Genomic DNA, 18,403 nt, shown 5'->3' with positions numbered 1-18,403 from the left:
AGGAAACATGAGCAGGGAATGAGTTGAGGAAGAAGAACAAGAGAATGAGGGAAATTGTTTCTCTATATCTCAATGTAAACAACACATTGTGTCTTTATATACATATACGTAATTAACCTCCACTAACAGTCTAGTGGTCCCTACTTTATTTCTAACAACTATAACAGTTGTACACTAACTATCTAACTAACAACTTCCTCCTTCTTGCTATGTTACTGCATTTGTTTCTACATGTTAGAACGCAGTGCATGCGTGAGATGAAGAACCCTAGCCCTGGAGGAAACATGAGTAGGGAATGAGCTGAGGAGGAAGAAGAAGAGAATGAGGGAAATTGTTTCTATATATCTCAATGTAACAGTACATTTTGTCTTTATATATATATACATAATTGACATCCACTAACATGCTAGTGGTCTTTACTTTATTTCTAACAACTATGACAGTTGTACACTAACTATCTAACTAACCACTTCCTCCTTCTTGCTATGTTACTGCATCTGTTTCTATACTCCCCCTCAAGCTAGGTGGTGTAAAGATATTCAGCAATCCTAACTTGGACACTAAGTACTCATGTTGAGCTCTAGGCAGTCCTTTAGTCAGCACATCTGCCAACTGTTCTTTGGTTCCCACATACTCTGTCTTGATTAGTCCCTGCTGAATCTTTTGTCTTATGACATGACAATCAATCTCTATGTGTTTCGTTCTTTCATGAAAGAAAGGATAAGCAGCTATTTGTATGGCTGCTTTACTGTCAGTGAAGATAGTAGCTGGCAATTCAAACACCACTCCAATGTCCTTGAGTAACCCAAATATCCACACTAGTTCAGGCACTGTTGTTGTAATGCTTCTGTACTCTGACTTTGCAGAGCTTCTAGAGATAGTGCTTTGCTTCTTTGATTTCCATGATATGAATGAGTCCCCATATTTTCCAGACACAGACTTTCTAATCAATAGGCATGCTGCCCAATCAACATCATAGAAGGCTGAGATAACACTTCTCTTCTGACTAGATAGAAGTACACCTTGTTTAGGGTGATTCTTAACATACTTGAACACCCTGAGTGCTGCCTCCATATGATATTTCTTAGACTTTTGCATAAACTGGCTAAGAGTTTGAACACTGAATGCAATATCTGGCCTTGTTACTGTCAGATATGGGAATTTGCCCCGTAGCCTTTGATAGCTACTTACATCAGGTAGTAGTACATCATCCAAGGTGTTGGTTGTGTCTGTGTGTTCATCATATTGTGGAGTAGTGAGTTTCACATTTGCTTTAGGAGGTGTAGCAGCAGGCTTTGCACCACCTAAGCCAAGTTCAGACATAAGTTCTAATGCATATTTTCTTTGATGCATCAGAATACACTATGGTGATCTTGCAAACTCTATCCCAAAGAAGTATTTCAACTCCCCTAGATCCTTCATCTTAAAGGTCTTCTGGAGTGTAGCCTTGGTTTCTTCTACTAGTCTCAAATCAGGTCTTATGATGAGCATATCATCCACATAGACTAATATAACCAAAATGCAGCTGGCAGTACCTTGTACAAACAAGGAGTGGTCATGTTGACTCTGTATGAACCCAAAGCTGATTAGTGCCTTAGATAACTTGGCATTCCACTGCCTGGGTACTTTTTTGAGACCATACAAGGATTTTAAGAGTCTACAAACTGGCCTACTCTCCCCCTGACTCTGAAAGCCCTGAGGAAGAGTCATATAGATTTCATTTGGTAAATCTCCTTGTAGGAAAGCATTGTACACATCCATTTGGTGGATATGTCAATGCTCAGAAGCTGCAATAGAAAGTATGGTCCTAACTGTCACCATCTTAAAAACTGGACTGAAGGTCTCTTGATAATCAATACCTTTCTGCTGGCTAAACCCCTTGGCCACTAATATAGCTTTAAACCTTTCAACCTCCCATGTAGCCCTGTACTTCACTTTAAAGATCCATTTTCAACCAATAGGCATCTTGTCTGGAGGAAGTGAGACAACCTCCCAAGTGTGATTAGCTTCCAAGGCAGCAATTTCGGATTTCATAGCCTTCACCCACCTTGGGTCTTGAACAGCCTCATCATAAGAAGAGGGTTCCATAATGAAGGAGAAGGCTGCAATGTAGGACTGATAAGAATGGAGACAGAGAGTCATAAGAAACATAGTTGGCTATGGAATATAGTGTAGAGGTGGTAGAGGGTTGAGTGAAAAAGTCCTTAAGCCACAATGGAGGGTTCTTAGTTCTGAGTGACCTTCTCAGTGTGGGGCAAGGCTTAGGGGCAATGGACAAAGGTTCAGAACCACCAGAAGAAAAAGTAGAAATATTTATATGAGGAGAGGGGCAGACATCTCTGTACACCTCTTCACAACTAGGAGGTGAAGGAAAGGAGGTGAATATAGGAGGAGAGCCATTCAAAGAGTCTTTGAAAGGAAATACATTCTCCTGGAAGACAACATCTCTATTGACAAAGAATTGTTGTGTAGAAATATCTAAGGGAATATAACCTTTTTGAGTATCTGAAAATCCCATGAGAATGGATGGTTTGGCCCTAGGCATAAGCTTGTCTGTCTCCTGCACTTGCTTAGTAAAGCACAAACAGCCTAGAGTCCTAAGGTGTCCTAGTTGAGGCCTCCTCTTGTATAGTAGCTCATAAGTTGAACATCCTTTCAACACTGAAGATGGTAGTATGTTGATCAAGTAGGCTGTAGTGATAACACAATGACCCCAAAACTTGATAGGAATGTGAGCTTGAAACCTCAGAGCTCTGGTGATTTCTAGGAGATGCCTGTGCTTCTTCTCAGCTATCCCATTTTGCTGTGGAGTGTATGCACAAGTGGTTTGATGAAGATTACCAAGTTTATTAAAGACAATTTTACACACTAAATTTAGAAACTCAGAGCAATCGTCATATCTCACCATTTTAATTGTTTTATTGAATTGAGTGGGAACAAAAGCAATGAACTGTGGCAGTACAACACACACATCAGATTTCAGTTTCAGTAAGAAAACCCAGGTCATTCTAATGAAGTCATCAACTACTGTGAGAAAGTATCTATAACCATCAAAGGTTGCAGTTTTATAAGGTCCCCAAACATCTACATGAATTTGATCAAATGCACTAGTACTCTTGATACTTCTGTGAGGAAATGGTGTCCTGGTTTGTTTAGGACAAGGACACACACAACAATTATTGATGGCATTAGTAATAATAGCTAGCTTCACAGGGAATAGTCTCTTCAAAACAATGATGGACACATGACCAAGTCTCTTATGCCATAAGACTATATTATTTGGAACTGACTAAGAGATCAGCCTTTGTGTTAACAGCTGCCAAGGACACAATAGTCAACCTCTTATTTCCATGTTGTTGTATGAAGTACAAGCCATCTCTTTCTCTACCAATCTCCTTCACCCTGCCATTGAAGAGCTCCCGAAACACACAAAAATCAGGATAGAAAGAGGCAAAACACCTTAGAATAGTTGTCTCCCACTCATATCATGGAAATCAAAGAAGCAAAGCACTATCTCTAGAAGCTCTGCAGAGTCAGAGTACAGAAGCATTGCAACAACAATGGCTGAACTAGTGTGGATATTTGGGTTATTCAAGGACATTGGAGTGATGTTTGAATTGCCAGCTACTATCTTCATTGACAGTAAAGCAGCCATACAAAACTTAAAGTTTTGTTCACGATAGCGATAGTTACCTGTATGTATCCGAGTTTGCAACAAATCATCAAGATATATAGTAGTATGTCAATGTATCAAGAATACCAGTTAGAGTTAGTTGTTAGTTAGTTAGAAAGCTAATAGAGGGACCTAAATGTAAAGAAAGAAAGTTTAGGGTCACAATGTTAGAAAGTTGAAAGGGGCACGTGTTTTCTGTTAAATAAACAGTGCCCCTCCAAAAATTAGTTGTACTCTTTCTTCTTCTTCAACAGAAGCAAAATTGCATTTGTCTTCTTCTCATTTCCTTCTTGTAGATCCTTCATAATTCTTCTCTAAATTCGATTGCATGCTAACAATCTAAGATCACTGAGTGTAGATTCAACAATTAACACAATGACCACCTATTCGTCATTGTCACAGTATGTTCCGCTTAATAAATGAACCCATCAAACATCAATTGTTGGTTCAGAGCCATCTCTATTACTTTGGTAGTTGAGTCGGAGAATGACTAATTGGTTGGAGGGATTAGACGAATTAATAGCTGCATAACTAATACATCGTTTGGATGGACATATAGCAAAAATAAACTCCCGCATAACTTTATGCATTGTTTGGATGGCGCTATTAAATACTCATAATACTTATTTGTTTTAACTTTTAAGTTACAATTTATTTGGATGGTTGTTGTATATCGTTCCATAATATATCATATAGTATTGTATTGTTTTTGATGTGTACGATATTTGGATAGATTGTATTATTTGTCGTCATTTTATGATGTCGTACACCAACAATATGAAGAATAAACTTGCAATATTATAGAGAAAAAGTAAGGTGCGAGGTAAAATTATTATATAAAAAGATAGGTTAAATAATAAAATATAATTATTTAATAATAATGAAGGGCAAGAAGAGATAAAAGAATAAGGTAATGACGAGACCACATCAAATCGGTCGTTCCATAAAGTGACACTTTTCGTCGTTACGTAACGATGGATTTAACGATACAATACAATAAAATTTAAGTAACAATCAAAATAAACATTGTAAAGTAATAAGACCATATAATATATCAGGTAAAAACAATCCAACACAAGTTGTTAGGTGAGAATTGACATATTATATCATGCGAGATGCAAAATGAAATAAGAATACATATATTAACATAAACATAAAAATTTTAAAGGCAAAATTATCATTAAAATAATTGATTCTTGCATAACAATCCCTTCAATATTATTAGTCATTAAATCATCGTATAACATTTTCTTCATTATTAATTATTGAATGATAATTCTGTCTTTATATGCTTGACTAATTCCTTCATCATCCGTATTTTAAACCAAACAACCCCTAAAGTGCAGTAGAATTGTACAAAGAGAAGGTAGAGGAAGATGGGTATATAGGAAAATTTTATTTTGTCTACAACTGACACTAGTTGTATGAGACAACTTTTTTGTCTCAAAGTTTTGTGGACCCAGATTTCTGTGAACCCAAAAATATAAGATTGAGATCCACAAATTTGTGAGATAAAAAGAAATCTCATACAACTAGTGTAAATTATATGAAACACAAAATAAAACTTCTATCGGTATATACTAGGGGACAGTACGTCGGCAAACAAGAATTGTGGGCTTATTAGTCCCACTAGACTGTGTCATACTGGAGCTAAACTTGGAACTTTCCCTATTTAATTTTGGGACCCAATATTCCCTTTTCCATAAACTAGCTTTAAATTCTATAGTCCCCCAACAAGAGGACTGATTTTCCTTTCTGAAATGTGACAGCAATAAAAATAAGAACGTTTTATTTCGTTTCATCATTTTGTTTATTTATTATTCCTTTATTTTATTTTATGTGTTTTAGTTTGTTTGGGCGCAAGGGTTCAAAAAGTAAGAAATTTTTTAATCTTGTAATCCTAAGTTAAAAATATCCTTTAAATCTTATAGTCTTAAACATATCATATAGAATGTTAAAATTTAAAAGTTACGCCACTAATTACTAAATATAAAAAGTAATATTTTGTCAAATAATCTAAAAAAAATATGGTATAAATTAAAACACATCGGTGTACCTTATTTTCTCCCATGAAGATTTATTAATTAACTAATATTCATGGCCCAGCTAGTTTATGATCTGATGGGGAGAAAAATCGTTTCCAATGATGAATTTGTCCCCACATAAACTCACTGATCGAATTAATGGCTGCTTTTCTTTTTCTACAATAAACCTCTCATGAGTCCTAATCAGGTGCTATATATAAAATTGACATCACTAGATTGATGAGAATTTGCTGATTAGACTTGGTGGTAAACAATAATCATCAAGAACTCTTTTGCTAATCCCATTTCGTTTTGGGGAAGACGTATAGTATCAATATTACTTCTATTCCAATTCCTCCTAAACAAGATTATCAAAGAGACATCACCCATATTGGCACCAATATTGAAGTACTATAACCCCTTGAACTTAGCCAAAATATGTTTGTATTTGACTTGTTTTTTAACCATGCATTGCTTTGCAATTAGTTCATGCACTTGTCCTTCTGATTCTTGGGTGTACGATATTTGTGGTAATTGAATTGAAACGGATCACATCAGAAAATTATTTCAACCACCAATGAAATGTCAAAACTTTTGGGACCAATTTGTCTTTCTTTACCAGAAAGTTATATATTTCAACCACCATGGACGGCGAAACGAATTTGCCAATGAATTTCGTCACCAAGTAACGAGTAGTGTTGTCGATGTAAGTGTATTGGGGAAAAATTGAATTTACATTGAAGGTGACGTGGCATGACACGAGCACTGGTCAAATGGTCAAAATATAATGATCAGTTAAGAGGCACGAGTGACAACAGATACGGGGAAAGAAAAGCTAAATAGGCACGAGAGGCAATTCGAATAATACAAGTTTCGTACCTATTTAGGTCATTTAAAGCCAAGAGATCAGAAGGCATTGAAGACATGGATATGATGACGAAAAGGAGTCCAAATCCGAACAAAGCTTGAAGGGCCGAACTATGGCCAACTTGGGAGCAAGATGCTATGAATTACAATGTATAGAATTGTAGAGAAGAAAATTAGATTCCCCTGATGGTGGTAAAAGTATGTCTATTTATAGGGATAAATCTAAGTAACTATTTTCCTTGAATTATGGGTCTATTATGAGCATTTACTCAATTCATCTGTTACTTTTGGAAGACTTGTATCAGCTGTGTAAATGCTGGAATTCCGTAACTGATGAGTTGATTCCGTAATTGATGAGTTAATTCCATAACAGATGAGTTAATTCCGTAACTGATGAGTCAATCTCGTGCCTGTTGAGTTAATCTTGTAATTGATTGCCTTGTTCTGACCGTTACAATCATTTATTGTACGTTACATAATTGATTTGTAACTGATGGTGTAATGATAGTAAATCCCATATAATTCGGGATTAATTGATTCCTTCTTCATTTGTAATTATGAGATATTCTCCCGCGCCTGATCTAGGCTATTTTATGATGATCAGTTCCGAGGCTAACAGACACGGTACGAGTATGTTCGGTCCCGAGGGTGTTTCACATATCATCTTTATATGTCATTCTTCACTTTTCTCCAAACTTTGCTGACACATATCGCCATTTAATAGCCCCACATGGCGAGTCTATTTTCCACTAATACAGTTTTGCTTATGAAAAATCTGCTTATTCGACCCAAAATTTTAGGTAACGAGCGGAGTGATCTAAGACACTGTAAACCCCTTTGGCAATCCTTACACGACTAATAAGAGGAACATGTATTTCTCTAACACATTTTTGAAACTTGTTATCTGATTCTTGAGTTTACACGCGGACTTAATTTTTTTATCTCATTTTTTAGAAGATTGAAGAGTGAACTTATAGTTTGTTTGGCTAAAAAGCAGTTTATTTTGAGAATTGCTTTTTCCAAAAATATTTATCGAAAAAGTACTTTTTAGAGAAAAATAGTTTGTGTTTGGTTAATTAATTTGAAAAAGACTTTTGAGCAATAATTTGCGTTTGGCCAAGCTTTTCAAAAAAATGCTTTTAAGTATCAAATTCCTAATAAGGATATGAAGATATTTACTTAATAGTTAATATTATATAAGTAGATAAATAAAAAATATTGGTAAGTAAACTATTTTATTTACCAATAACAAATATGTACGAGTATAAAACAACAATAACAGGCTTTGGATAGGCCCCAAACAAGAAGATCACTACTACGGCAACCTCCCTACATCCCGCTAGTACACTTAAGGGTAGAGATTAAGAGAAACTAACTTCCTTCCTAGCTTTGGCATGTTAATTACCTCCTGAATAATCTGCTTAATGATCTAGCTATGTTTCCCTTTAAATATTCTAATGCGTCTTTCTTTCCATACATGATAGATGCACCCAGCAAGCACCATTCTATAAAGTTCCGCCTCTGCATTCTTTCTTTTCTTATTATTTTTTGCCTATAGCAGTTCCTCGTGTCAGTTCAACACTTGTATGTATATACCTTGTCATTGCAGGAGTTTGCTCCATATCTATTTATTATTAATAATAAATAATTAAAATATTTATTATTAAAGACAATAATTAATTTTATTTTATTTTATTTAAGCAAAAAGTAAAAATAAAATAGATTTAACTATATCAAAAGATCATTCAAAAAATATGAAAGTTCATCTCAAAAGTCATTATATATTATGTAATAGTTTAAACTGAGTAAGGTTATTTTATTATATATATATATATACATACAATATTTCCTTAGGGTATTTATAGTAGAAAAAAATTCACAATTGCTTCTGCTTCTAGGGAGAAACTATTTTTTTTGTGCCTCTAAAAAATTATTTCTGCTTTTATCCAAAAGCAACTTCTCCCCCAAAAAGCTTGGCCAAACATCTCAAATTCTTAAAAATGCACTTTTTATAGAAAAATCAGTAAAGCTTGGCCAAACAGGGTACTAATGTTGCTAGACATCAGGCTTAACAGGCTAAACAGTGAGCCTAGAGTTAGAGAGGTTAGAGTAAGCTCAAGGTACAACGAAGTGAACCTAAAGTAAACTTACTAAGATATGAACAACTCCCTTTTGTATTCAATGTATACCTTAGGTGAGAGTCCGGAACCTAAATGTGTTTCTTTTGGACTCAAAATATTTTTTAAAGTGTAAAAAAAAGTTACATTTTTATGTAAAATGCAGTTATGAACCGCGTTTTACCTTAACGGCTATTATGAACGGCCGTATGAACCTAAATGTGTTTTACGTAAAACGCTCTAACAGACCGCGTTTTATATAAAGTTGATAAGACTGCTATATAAAACGCGGTCCATTACCGCTCTTTATATAAAACGCGGTAATGAACTGCGTTTTACATATTTTGTGGGCCCACCAATAATTTTTTTGCGTTTAACTGATATAACAATAATTCAAATATGTAAAACGCTCTTTTAAACCGCGTTTTACTTCCAAAAATTTGACCCCCCCGGATTGGGCATTGCCTTTATATAAAACGTTGTAATGGACCGCGTTTTATATACTTGTCTTTTCAGCTGCCACTAAATCGCGGTTTGTTACCACGTTCTATGTAAAATGCAGTTATGAACCGCGTTTTACCTTAACGGTCCAGACGGCCATTAAGATAAAACGCAATTCATAACCGCGTTTTATATAGAAATGTAACATTTTTTTACACATAAAAACGTGTTTTGAGTCCAAAAGAAAAGTCCCTTAGGTGAACCAATACGTCAATTCCTAATTTCCTATACGAACTAATTTTTTATATGACTTTTGTCATATTTTATATCGTTTGTGGCTCGATGTGTTGGAATTGAGAGAGAAAAAGAAGCCTACTTGCTATTTTTTCTAGCTATAAGACGCATACTTTAAAAGCATATGGTGCTACTTGTGACATGCATTACCTCACAGTCAGATTCTGATCATAGAAATTTTGTTGCATGCCTATATGATTTCCTCGAGGCCTTAGCTTCTTGCAACGTAAGAAAAAAATAGCCATTGAAATTGTTAGAAAGAAAGTAGGTCATGAAAAATGAGATGCTATAAATGTAAAGAGAGCCCTTTATAGGGGATATGGTACACTTAATAAATAATGCTTCAGTATCAGTACTAATGCCTTTTTTCATCAAAGCAGTGCACATGGAAGCCCTTAATTTCTCAGCCTGCAACTAATTCCCTAGCACAAGTTGCAGACGTGGATTTCTAACTGATCATGTGATTTGTAATTCTCCAAATGATGCCACGTGGATTTTTATCAATGCCGACATATATTCAGAATTGATGCTTCTGCTGTTAGCTCAAAATACACTATTGAATTTTTTTTCTTTTTTCTTTTTAGTTTCCCCCCTCAAGTTGTTGCATGTTTGGGTCCAATTCCAGAAATTTAACATGTGCCCTGTTCCTCTCTGATATCAGAATCAAGAGGGGGGAAGGGTGAGGGATGAATTTATTGATTAATAAAGGGTAGCAAGACTTGGAAGAATGAGAGCCAAATGATATGATCAACTGGTCTTTCATTTAAAAAAATTATCTTTGATAGTGGAGAAAAACTATCAAGTTAGAAAAAGATAAATTACACGTAGTGATTTATAAAAAAAATGAGAATAGCAATCTGAAAAAACAAAGTATATTATTTTATACAATGGGTTAAAGTACATTGATATAAATGTGAAAATTGTCACATTATCAACTACATTAGTTGAATCCTAACAAAATTAAGTTTGATACTTAGAATTATATATTGTGATATTATTGGTTGAATTATCCCAAAATGAAATGATAGCAAGCTTGAATATTAATTGTGCAAAGCAAGAAAGTTAAAAAGAAAGTGGAAAAAAAAGATTTGCCCCCTCCTACCTAAAACAACAACAACAACAACAACCCAGTATAATCCTACTTAGTGAGGTCTGGGGAGGGTAGTGTGTACGCAGACCTTACCCCTACCCTAGGGTAGAGAGACTGTTTCCAAATAGACCCTCGGCATCCTTCCCTCCAAGAACTTCCCACCTTGCTCTTGGGGAGACTCGAACTCACAACCTCTCGGTTGGAAGTGGGGTTGCCCCTCCTACCTATCCCCTATTAAAACCCCAAATGAACACTCCTATTGCCCTTTCAACCTACAGTAATATGGCAAGATATGGAAAGAAGAGACATATTCCTAAATAGGTAAAAGTATTTCTCTGATTGAATTGTGAGCCGCGTGTTTTTGTTCTATCAATAAACATTCAATCCTTTAGTACATGCCATTTATATTCCTTGTAATAATTTTACTTTTGATATTTCCAATTAAGTCCTTCTTTTCCCTATAAAAATATCCCCCTCTCCAATCTTTCTGGACTGCAAAACAAGCAGATATACTTAGCTAGCTAGCCAACCAACTTCCACTTCTCAAACTCCTTAGTTTTCTTCATTTTCTTTTCTTTGTAGTAATTGCTACCTTGGTGCTTACTCTGGTATGTGACCAGCCTCTTGTTTTTGTTTCCTAAACTTACAAACTTTGATCATAAAACTCTTTGTTAAGAAATTTTTAGACCCTTGTGGTGACGATTTGGATCATGGAATTCTTTATTAGGGAATTCTTAAAACCAGCTTTATGTGGTCCTAATTATGTCCGAAATACTTTTTGGTTATCATCACATTTTCTTTTATCTTATGCTCTCTTTTCTGCATTGCCATGCAAGTAGCTAGCTAGTTATCTCTTCTTTCTTTCTTTTTTTTTTTTTTTGCAATCACTGATCATATACTAATTGTTTGGATTTGTTATATGCACAGGTTAAATGTACTAAGGACTACTTGCTCCTTGGAAGAAAAATTAGTATGGTGAAGTCTACGAACCACTCACAACAGCCAAACCAAGTAAGTGATCAGTAGAAAAAGTTATGATTACACCAAACTTCAGCATGAGATGCACTTCCTTCTGCTCAATTCTTTTTGCTTCCCTTCAAATACTGAGTTCTTTTAAGAACTGAGACTTCTCTAAAACCGGGGGAAAAAAAAAACTTTGAAGAGTACCTGCGTTTATGAAGGGCTAGGCTAATACATTTCGAATGGAGGCCAAGGTTTATATCCTCCTCCATGTACTATTTTTTTGTGGTATTAATAAACTAGTAGGGGTCGTGGCCTAACCCCCACTACCATGGTGGTTTTTTATTAAAAATAAAAAATACATTTCGCAAACAGTATTTCCTAATCCGCCAGCATTAGTTATATTAGTGTACGTTGAGATTATATATGGTATGTTAGAAAATTAGATGGTCAAGTTTTAGTACAAGACTGGAGGAGAGCCGCAGCTAATTAAGATATGATCATATGACTTTAATGTGTCATAATAGTATTTAACCAGAACTTTAATTAATTAACAAGAAGTTCGTTCATTGAAAATCTGGTAAGTTTTTACGCCTGGTGCTTCTATAATATTATTTTCTTTTGAATTTGCATAATAGAACTTTTCTCGATTCAAATAAAAATGTTGTTTTGGAATATATAGTGATCAAGCAATGACTGAGTGATATATAGTATATCAATTAAATTGAAATGTAAATACAATGACTAATAAAGTGTACTTTGATCACCTCTTAGTTTTTTCTTGTGCGATTTGCCTCCCCTTTGTTGGAACTATTGCTCCTTTTGGTGACTCGAACATACGACCCTAGTGTTGTGTTGTAGGTGGTGGAGTGTTGATCATCTGAGCAACTCTCTTGTCGATCACCTCTAAGCTTACAAGGATGGATCTGTCTAAATCTCTACCACGCTTCAAGGCCTCTATAGTATCAATCAGTACAATTATTGACTATTGTACTATACTAGCTTGTGTGGTTCTCACTTCGATCGAATTGATTTACACAGCTAAATACGTATACATTATATGCAACAACAGATCGCCCTAGGTTACCGAGGAGTAGTCCACCTTTAATTTGATAACCAAAAAAGGAGTTTTTACTGCTTTCTCTTCTCTCCATCACTCTCGAACTAATAATCATGCTGCAATTTAAAGCTTAGCCTTTTTTTTTGGTAATCCAAAGGTAAATATTAACCCCTATCTAACTCCCTTCCACTCCCCAGAACAACACAATAAAAAAAACAAAGGAAAGCTTTTAAAACATTGGGAATTAAGAAGCTATAGGTACTTCAAGATCAATATATGAAGCATGTGGGTACACATGATCGAAACAGCCTCTCTGTCCTTCCCGGGGTAAGGGTAAGGTTGCGTACATCTTACCCTCCCTAGACCCCACTCGTAAAAAACTAGTGAGTTTGTTGTTGTTGTTGCACACATGATGGAGGTGTTGTGGAAAACCATGTAAAATCAATATCATATGCTTGACTTGAATCTTGACCGAGATTTAAAAACATGCCTATTTTAACTTTGATATATATTCAATTAAATGGGTCCCTGTTGGTCGCTGCTCATTGCACAAGTTCAATTTCCTGCTCCCTCATCGTCCTCCCTCCTGCGTATCTTCTTTGTCTTCACCGTCGATTGTCATTGAAACAGGCCATGACCTAAAAAGATATTGAATCAGAAACTTTACAAGCATGGCCTTTAATTTATTTTCTCTTCTCCACCTTTATTCAATGACCATATATATATAACTAGAAAAGAGTAGAGTGAAGATTAACAAAACATGAAAAGAAAGAGAAAAGGGAAGTAGCATCTTATTTATTTGGGACTATCGAAACCCAAAAACGAAGTCTTTTGACTAAAAAGTGGATGATATATGCAAGCCCTCTGGCTTCTTCTTTTTTGATGTTCATCTTCTCTACTCTTTTTTTCTTTTTGCTTTTTTGGTCCTTATAATCTTTGCTGATTTGCAAAAGTGGATGCTATATTTACAAATATGGTGCTCATAATTAACATCATCCTTTTTTTATTTTCAGAAATTAAGTATGCGAGAATCGCCTGATCCTCCTTTTGAGGAGACATACAAGAAACTTTTTGACGACATAAGAATTGGAAAAGCTTCAAACATAAATTACCACAACCTCTTTGTTGTAGAGGAATGCGAGTTGCCATTAATAGACCTTGAGCTATTAAATGGAAGAGAATTCGAGAGGGAAGAATGCAAGAGAAAGATAGCTAAAGCTTCACAAGAATGGGGTTTTTTCCAAGTGGTGAACCATGGGATATCACATGATATATTGGAAAAAATGAGAATGGAGCAAATCAAGCTTTTCAAGAAGCCATTCAATGAGAAAATGAATGAAAAGAATCACAAATTCTCCAAAGGAAGTTACCGTTGGGGAACTCCGTCAGCTACTTGTCTTCAACAACTTTCTTGGTCCGAAGCTTTCCACGTTCCTCTCACTGATATCTCCAATTCAAGTGGTCTTAGCAGCCTCAGGTACTAAAATTAAACTCTTTAAATTGTTAGCTTTGATATCTCTCTCTCTTTCTGTGTTTCCTCTTTGCATTATATGTGTACTGAAGGAGAGGTGGTTGTGTGCACCACCGGTGGCGAAGCCAGGATATTCATCTTGGGTGTTCAAACTTAAATGAAGTGAAAAAATCACCGATAAAGAGTGTTCAATATATGTTATATACCACTAAAATATAATATTTTATCTATATATACAATGTAATTTTTTGACGAAAGATGAACAGTTTAGGGCTATGTAGCTTCGCCCTGAGCACCACATGTTATACCAAACTAAGACAAGTATTTCCCGTACAATTATGCTACATTGTGGTATTTTTGTTTGGAGTTTACGATGGGGTAAAAACTATTTACACAATAGGTCGATATAATTAAGGGAAGCATAGAAGGTCGAGTATGAGGTAATTATAGGTTAATTGTTTTTTTGTTGCATTGTCAATGTACTATATACTAGATAAATCCAGTAATTAATAAGGAAAGGTAAGTACATAAAGTGAGGAAATACGTGAAAACAGTAATAATAACAATTTACCCAATATGATTCTATTAGTGGGGTCTGAAGATAGTGGAGTATATGTAGACCTTACCTCCTGAGATAGATAAATTGTTTTCGATAGACACTTGTCTCAAAAAAAACGTTTTCAAAACAGTTAGAAAAAATATAAGACATTACAGACCGATACCTTATTATACAATGGGAGTAGCTGGCTTCCAATAATGTGTTCTTAAAGTAGGTTTAGACTTGACAGCAATTTGGATCCCAAACTAGCCTTCATCTCTTTTATAAGTAGTTTCCTACTTTTAGAAATTCTGGGAGTTGCCGACTCAGATAAATGTGAATCATCACTTTTGTGGTAGATGGTTATGGCATTTTGAGAAATATGTCTAACTTCTTGCCCTCATAATGTTGGACCAGGTGATGACGTTAACCATTAATTGACGATAATATTCAATTAGTATATGATTATTATAACTTCCTTATCTATTTTATAATTCAGGTAGCCCGATAGGCCCGTTTTAAGGAGAGAAAGACCAGTGGCCCATTCAAATTTAATATTGTTCAAAGTCCATACGACCAGAGAATAATACATCATTCGAACATACAAAATGAGCTTAGATATTAAAACACAGGCGACAATACAACAATTTTCTATGGTCAAACACGAATTTGTAGCTTAAAAATTACCTTATACGTTTTTCATGGAATAATTCAATTTTTCATTTCTAGGCTGGTCCTCGGAGGTTAAAAAATTTTGGACTAGGTTTTTCTTGTACTCCTAATTCTGTTTAAAAAGAATGAATCTATTACTTTTTGGAGAGTGAAACAAGATTTCCTTTGATTATGTTTTTGCAAATAATTTTAAATATATTGAATTGTTAACTATTATGTCTTATAATACATTTTATGTAGTTTAATTTTTAAATATGTAAATTTTATTTCAAAAATACTTAAAGAATCTATGTTCACACACAGAAAATCAACACTCATACTCTTAAAAGATTCAACCAAACTGAAATGGAGGGAATATGTTTTAGGTCATTTTCGGAGTTAAGCTTTAGCTATTTTTACAAACATTAACCACCTTTGTGACCAAGGTTAGGGGAAACCTACCCGTATAATAATAACATGAACGATTGAAATACTTCTATAAAACATGAATCTTCAATATTCTCTATGCCTGCTTATCTAATGCTTGATAGAGAGATATATGCATTCACCTCATTCCAGGTAAGAAAAAAGCTAATTCATCAAATCAAAGAGTAAAAAGACAATAAGTCCTCTGTTTGACTCAAAAGATCGTAAATATGGTTAGACATACCCCCAACGTCCATATATTTCTGGTCGCAAAACCTAAGACAGCTTTCTTACATTTAGATGTGGGTATGAAGCTGCGCATGATGGGTTTTTAGACCCCCACAATTTAAAGAACTTTTTACACTATCACCCAAAAGAAGACTACATATATAACCATTATGAGTTGAAGTTATATTGTGTTAACTAAGATATATTTATATTATCATATTACTTATCAGGTAATTACATATAATCTCTATGTTAGGTATTAATCAATAACTTGACAAAAATGATACGTAATTAACATACTATAATAGGTTAAACTACAAAATAACGTAAAAAAAATATTACACTATCCAGTGCATATAATTAAACCTCTCACTGTTTGCTTGATATTGATATTGATGTTGTGAATTGATAAATCAATGCCTTGGATTCTAAGCTTTACCTTTTTTTCTCCTTTGATCAACTCAGCACCACAATGGAACAGTTTGCGACAACATTGTCTGAATTAGCACATAAATTAGCAAGAATATTGTCGGAGAAAATGGGATATAAGTCGAAATATTTCAGAGAAACATGTTTGCTAAATACTTGTTACCTTCGGATGAATAGATATCCAGCATGCCCTCTTTCCCCACAAGTCTTTGGATTAATGCCACACACTGATAGTGACTTCCTCACAATATTGCACCAAGATGAGATTGGAGGGTTGCAGTTAGTAAGAGATGGGAAATGGATCTCTGTTAAGCCCAATCCTCAAGCACTTATCATCAACATTGGAGATTTGTTTCAGGTAATTAAAAATTAATTTTACTTATATGCATGGATTTCGATGCATTTTAACTTGTTATAACATGTCATTTATTTTATTTTATACATATATAAGACCATGGCTTATTAGTCATGTTGGGAATATGTTTTAGTTATGTTAGTATGTTTACTTTAGATTTTATTCTGGAAGCCTTTTAGCTCTATTAGAGATTTATGCAGTAGTAATATAAAGATATTCTAGTACTCTTAAATTTTATTCTATGCAACGTTGGCTTGAGATGGTTTTAAATGGAGAATCTTGTCAATTGAGGATTTATGTAGTTGACTCCCATTTGTTTGGGACTGAGGTATTCATGTAGTTATTGTATTACCGAATTAGGCTTATTATATTGAACTAATTATTGATGTAGGCCATTTGAACACGATGATGTAAAAAGAATTACTGTTAGATTTGGAGGTTAAACTCATTAGAAGTTCCTTTCAAATACTTTGACATCAGTAACCCATTTTGACTTTCTTGAGCAATGAAGATTGAAGATAAACATACTAAGAATTCCACGTCTCTTCGGCATTAAGTCAATGGGAATCTTCTGTTAAAATATTCACTCAAGTTTCCTAATGCAGGCCTGGAGCAATGGTGTGTATAAAAGTGTAGAGCACAGAGTTGTTACTAATAAAGCAAAAGAGAGATTCTCAACTGCATTTTTCTTGTGTCCATCCTATGACACTGAAATACGGAGTTGTTTTGAGCCTCCTGTTTATAGAAGATTCACGTTTAGAGAATTCAGACAACAAGTCCAAGAGGATGTCAAGAACTTTGGTTATAAAGTAGGTCTGCCTAGGTTTCTTGTATCAAGTCACTAAACTCAAAAAAGTTTGTAGTAAAAATGCATATATGGTCACATTTGACCTTTTAAATAGTTTATAGGGAAAAAAAGTAGTATATGTCAATTTTTCTCTTTTTGAGTTTTAATTTTTGTATACTCCCCATGTAAGTATTACCACTGCCACTCGTCTAGACATGGATGAACCTGGTTCTCCTGTGAACGAAACTATGTACAGAGGCATCATTGGTCCACTCTTGTATCTCACAACTAGAAGACCAGATATTGTATTCAGTGTGGGATTATGTGCTAGATTTCAATCCAGTCCAAAGGAATCTCATCTGAAAGCTACCAAAAGGATTCTAAGGTATCTCAAAGGAACGCATGACGTGGTTCTCTACTATCTTTCAAGAGACAATTTATCGGCTAAATTGGGTATGCTGATGCTGATTATGCTGGTTATCTAGTGGATAAAAAGAGCACATCTGTCATGGCTCACCTTCTAGGGTCATGTTTAATCTCATAGGGTATAAAGAAATAAAACTATATGGCTCTTTCAACTGCAAAAGCTGAATATGTGGCAGTTGCCTTTTGTTGTGCTCAACTATTGTGGATCAAGCAACAACTGAAGGACTTTGGTGTATTTTCGGATTGTGTGCCACTAATGTATGATAACACAAGTGCTCTCAACATGGCAAAGACCCCGGTTCAGCATAAGCGATCAAAGCACATTGATGTGCAACATCATTTTTCTCTGGGTTAATGTTCAAAAGAGCCTCATCTGCATGAAGTTCTGCAAAACAGAGGACCAGGTAGCAGATATCTTCACCAAACTATTAAGTAGAGAGCACTTTGAAAAGAATCGACTAGCATTGGGGCTGATAAAATCAACTTAGTACTAGGTCCCTCAATGATTGACTATGAAAGAATGAACAGGTAAAAATACTAAAAAGTGTTTTCTGGCAAATTCTAAC

General features: G+C 34.8%; 1 protein-coding gene across 1 annotated transcript; it reads left to right on the top strand.

The window, feature by feature from the left end:
• The first annotated feature begins 11,000 nt into the window (after positions 1 to 11,000).
• Positions 11,001 to 17,542, top strand: LOC104219484 (gibberellin 2-beta-dioxygenase 8-like). The gene is given in 5 exon segments (NM_001302577.1): positions 11,001 to 11,114; positions 11,434 to 11,517; positions 13,540 to 14,003; positions 16,306 to 16,627; positions 17,230 to 17,542. Coding segments are annotated over 4 exon segments (1,065 nt in total). The 5' UTR covers positions 11,001 to 11,114; positions 11,434 to 11,478; the 3' UTR covers positions 17,470 to 17,542.
• The last annotated feature ends 861 nt before the right edge of the window (positions 17,543 to 18,403 follow it).

The sequence above is a fragment of the Nicotiana sylvestris genome, chromosome 2, assembly GCF_000393655.2.
Source record: "Nicotiana sylvestris chromosome 2, ASM39365v2, whole genome shotgun sequence".
In the NCBI taxonomy this organism is placed as follows: Eukaryota; Viridiplantae; Streptophyta; class Magnoliopsida; order Solanales; family Solanaceae; genus Nicotiana; species Nicotiana sylvestris.
Note: the sequence above shows the minus strand (reverse complement) of the source record. Positions and strands in the feature narration are given on the sequence as shown.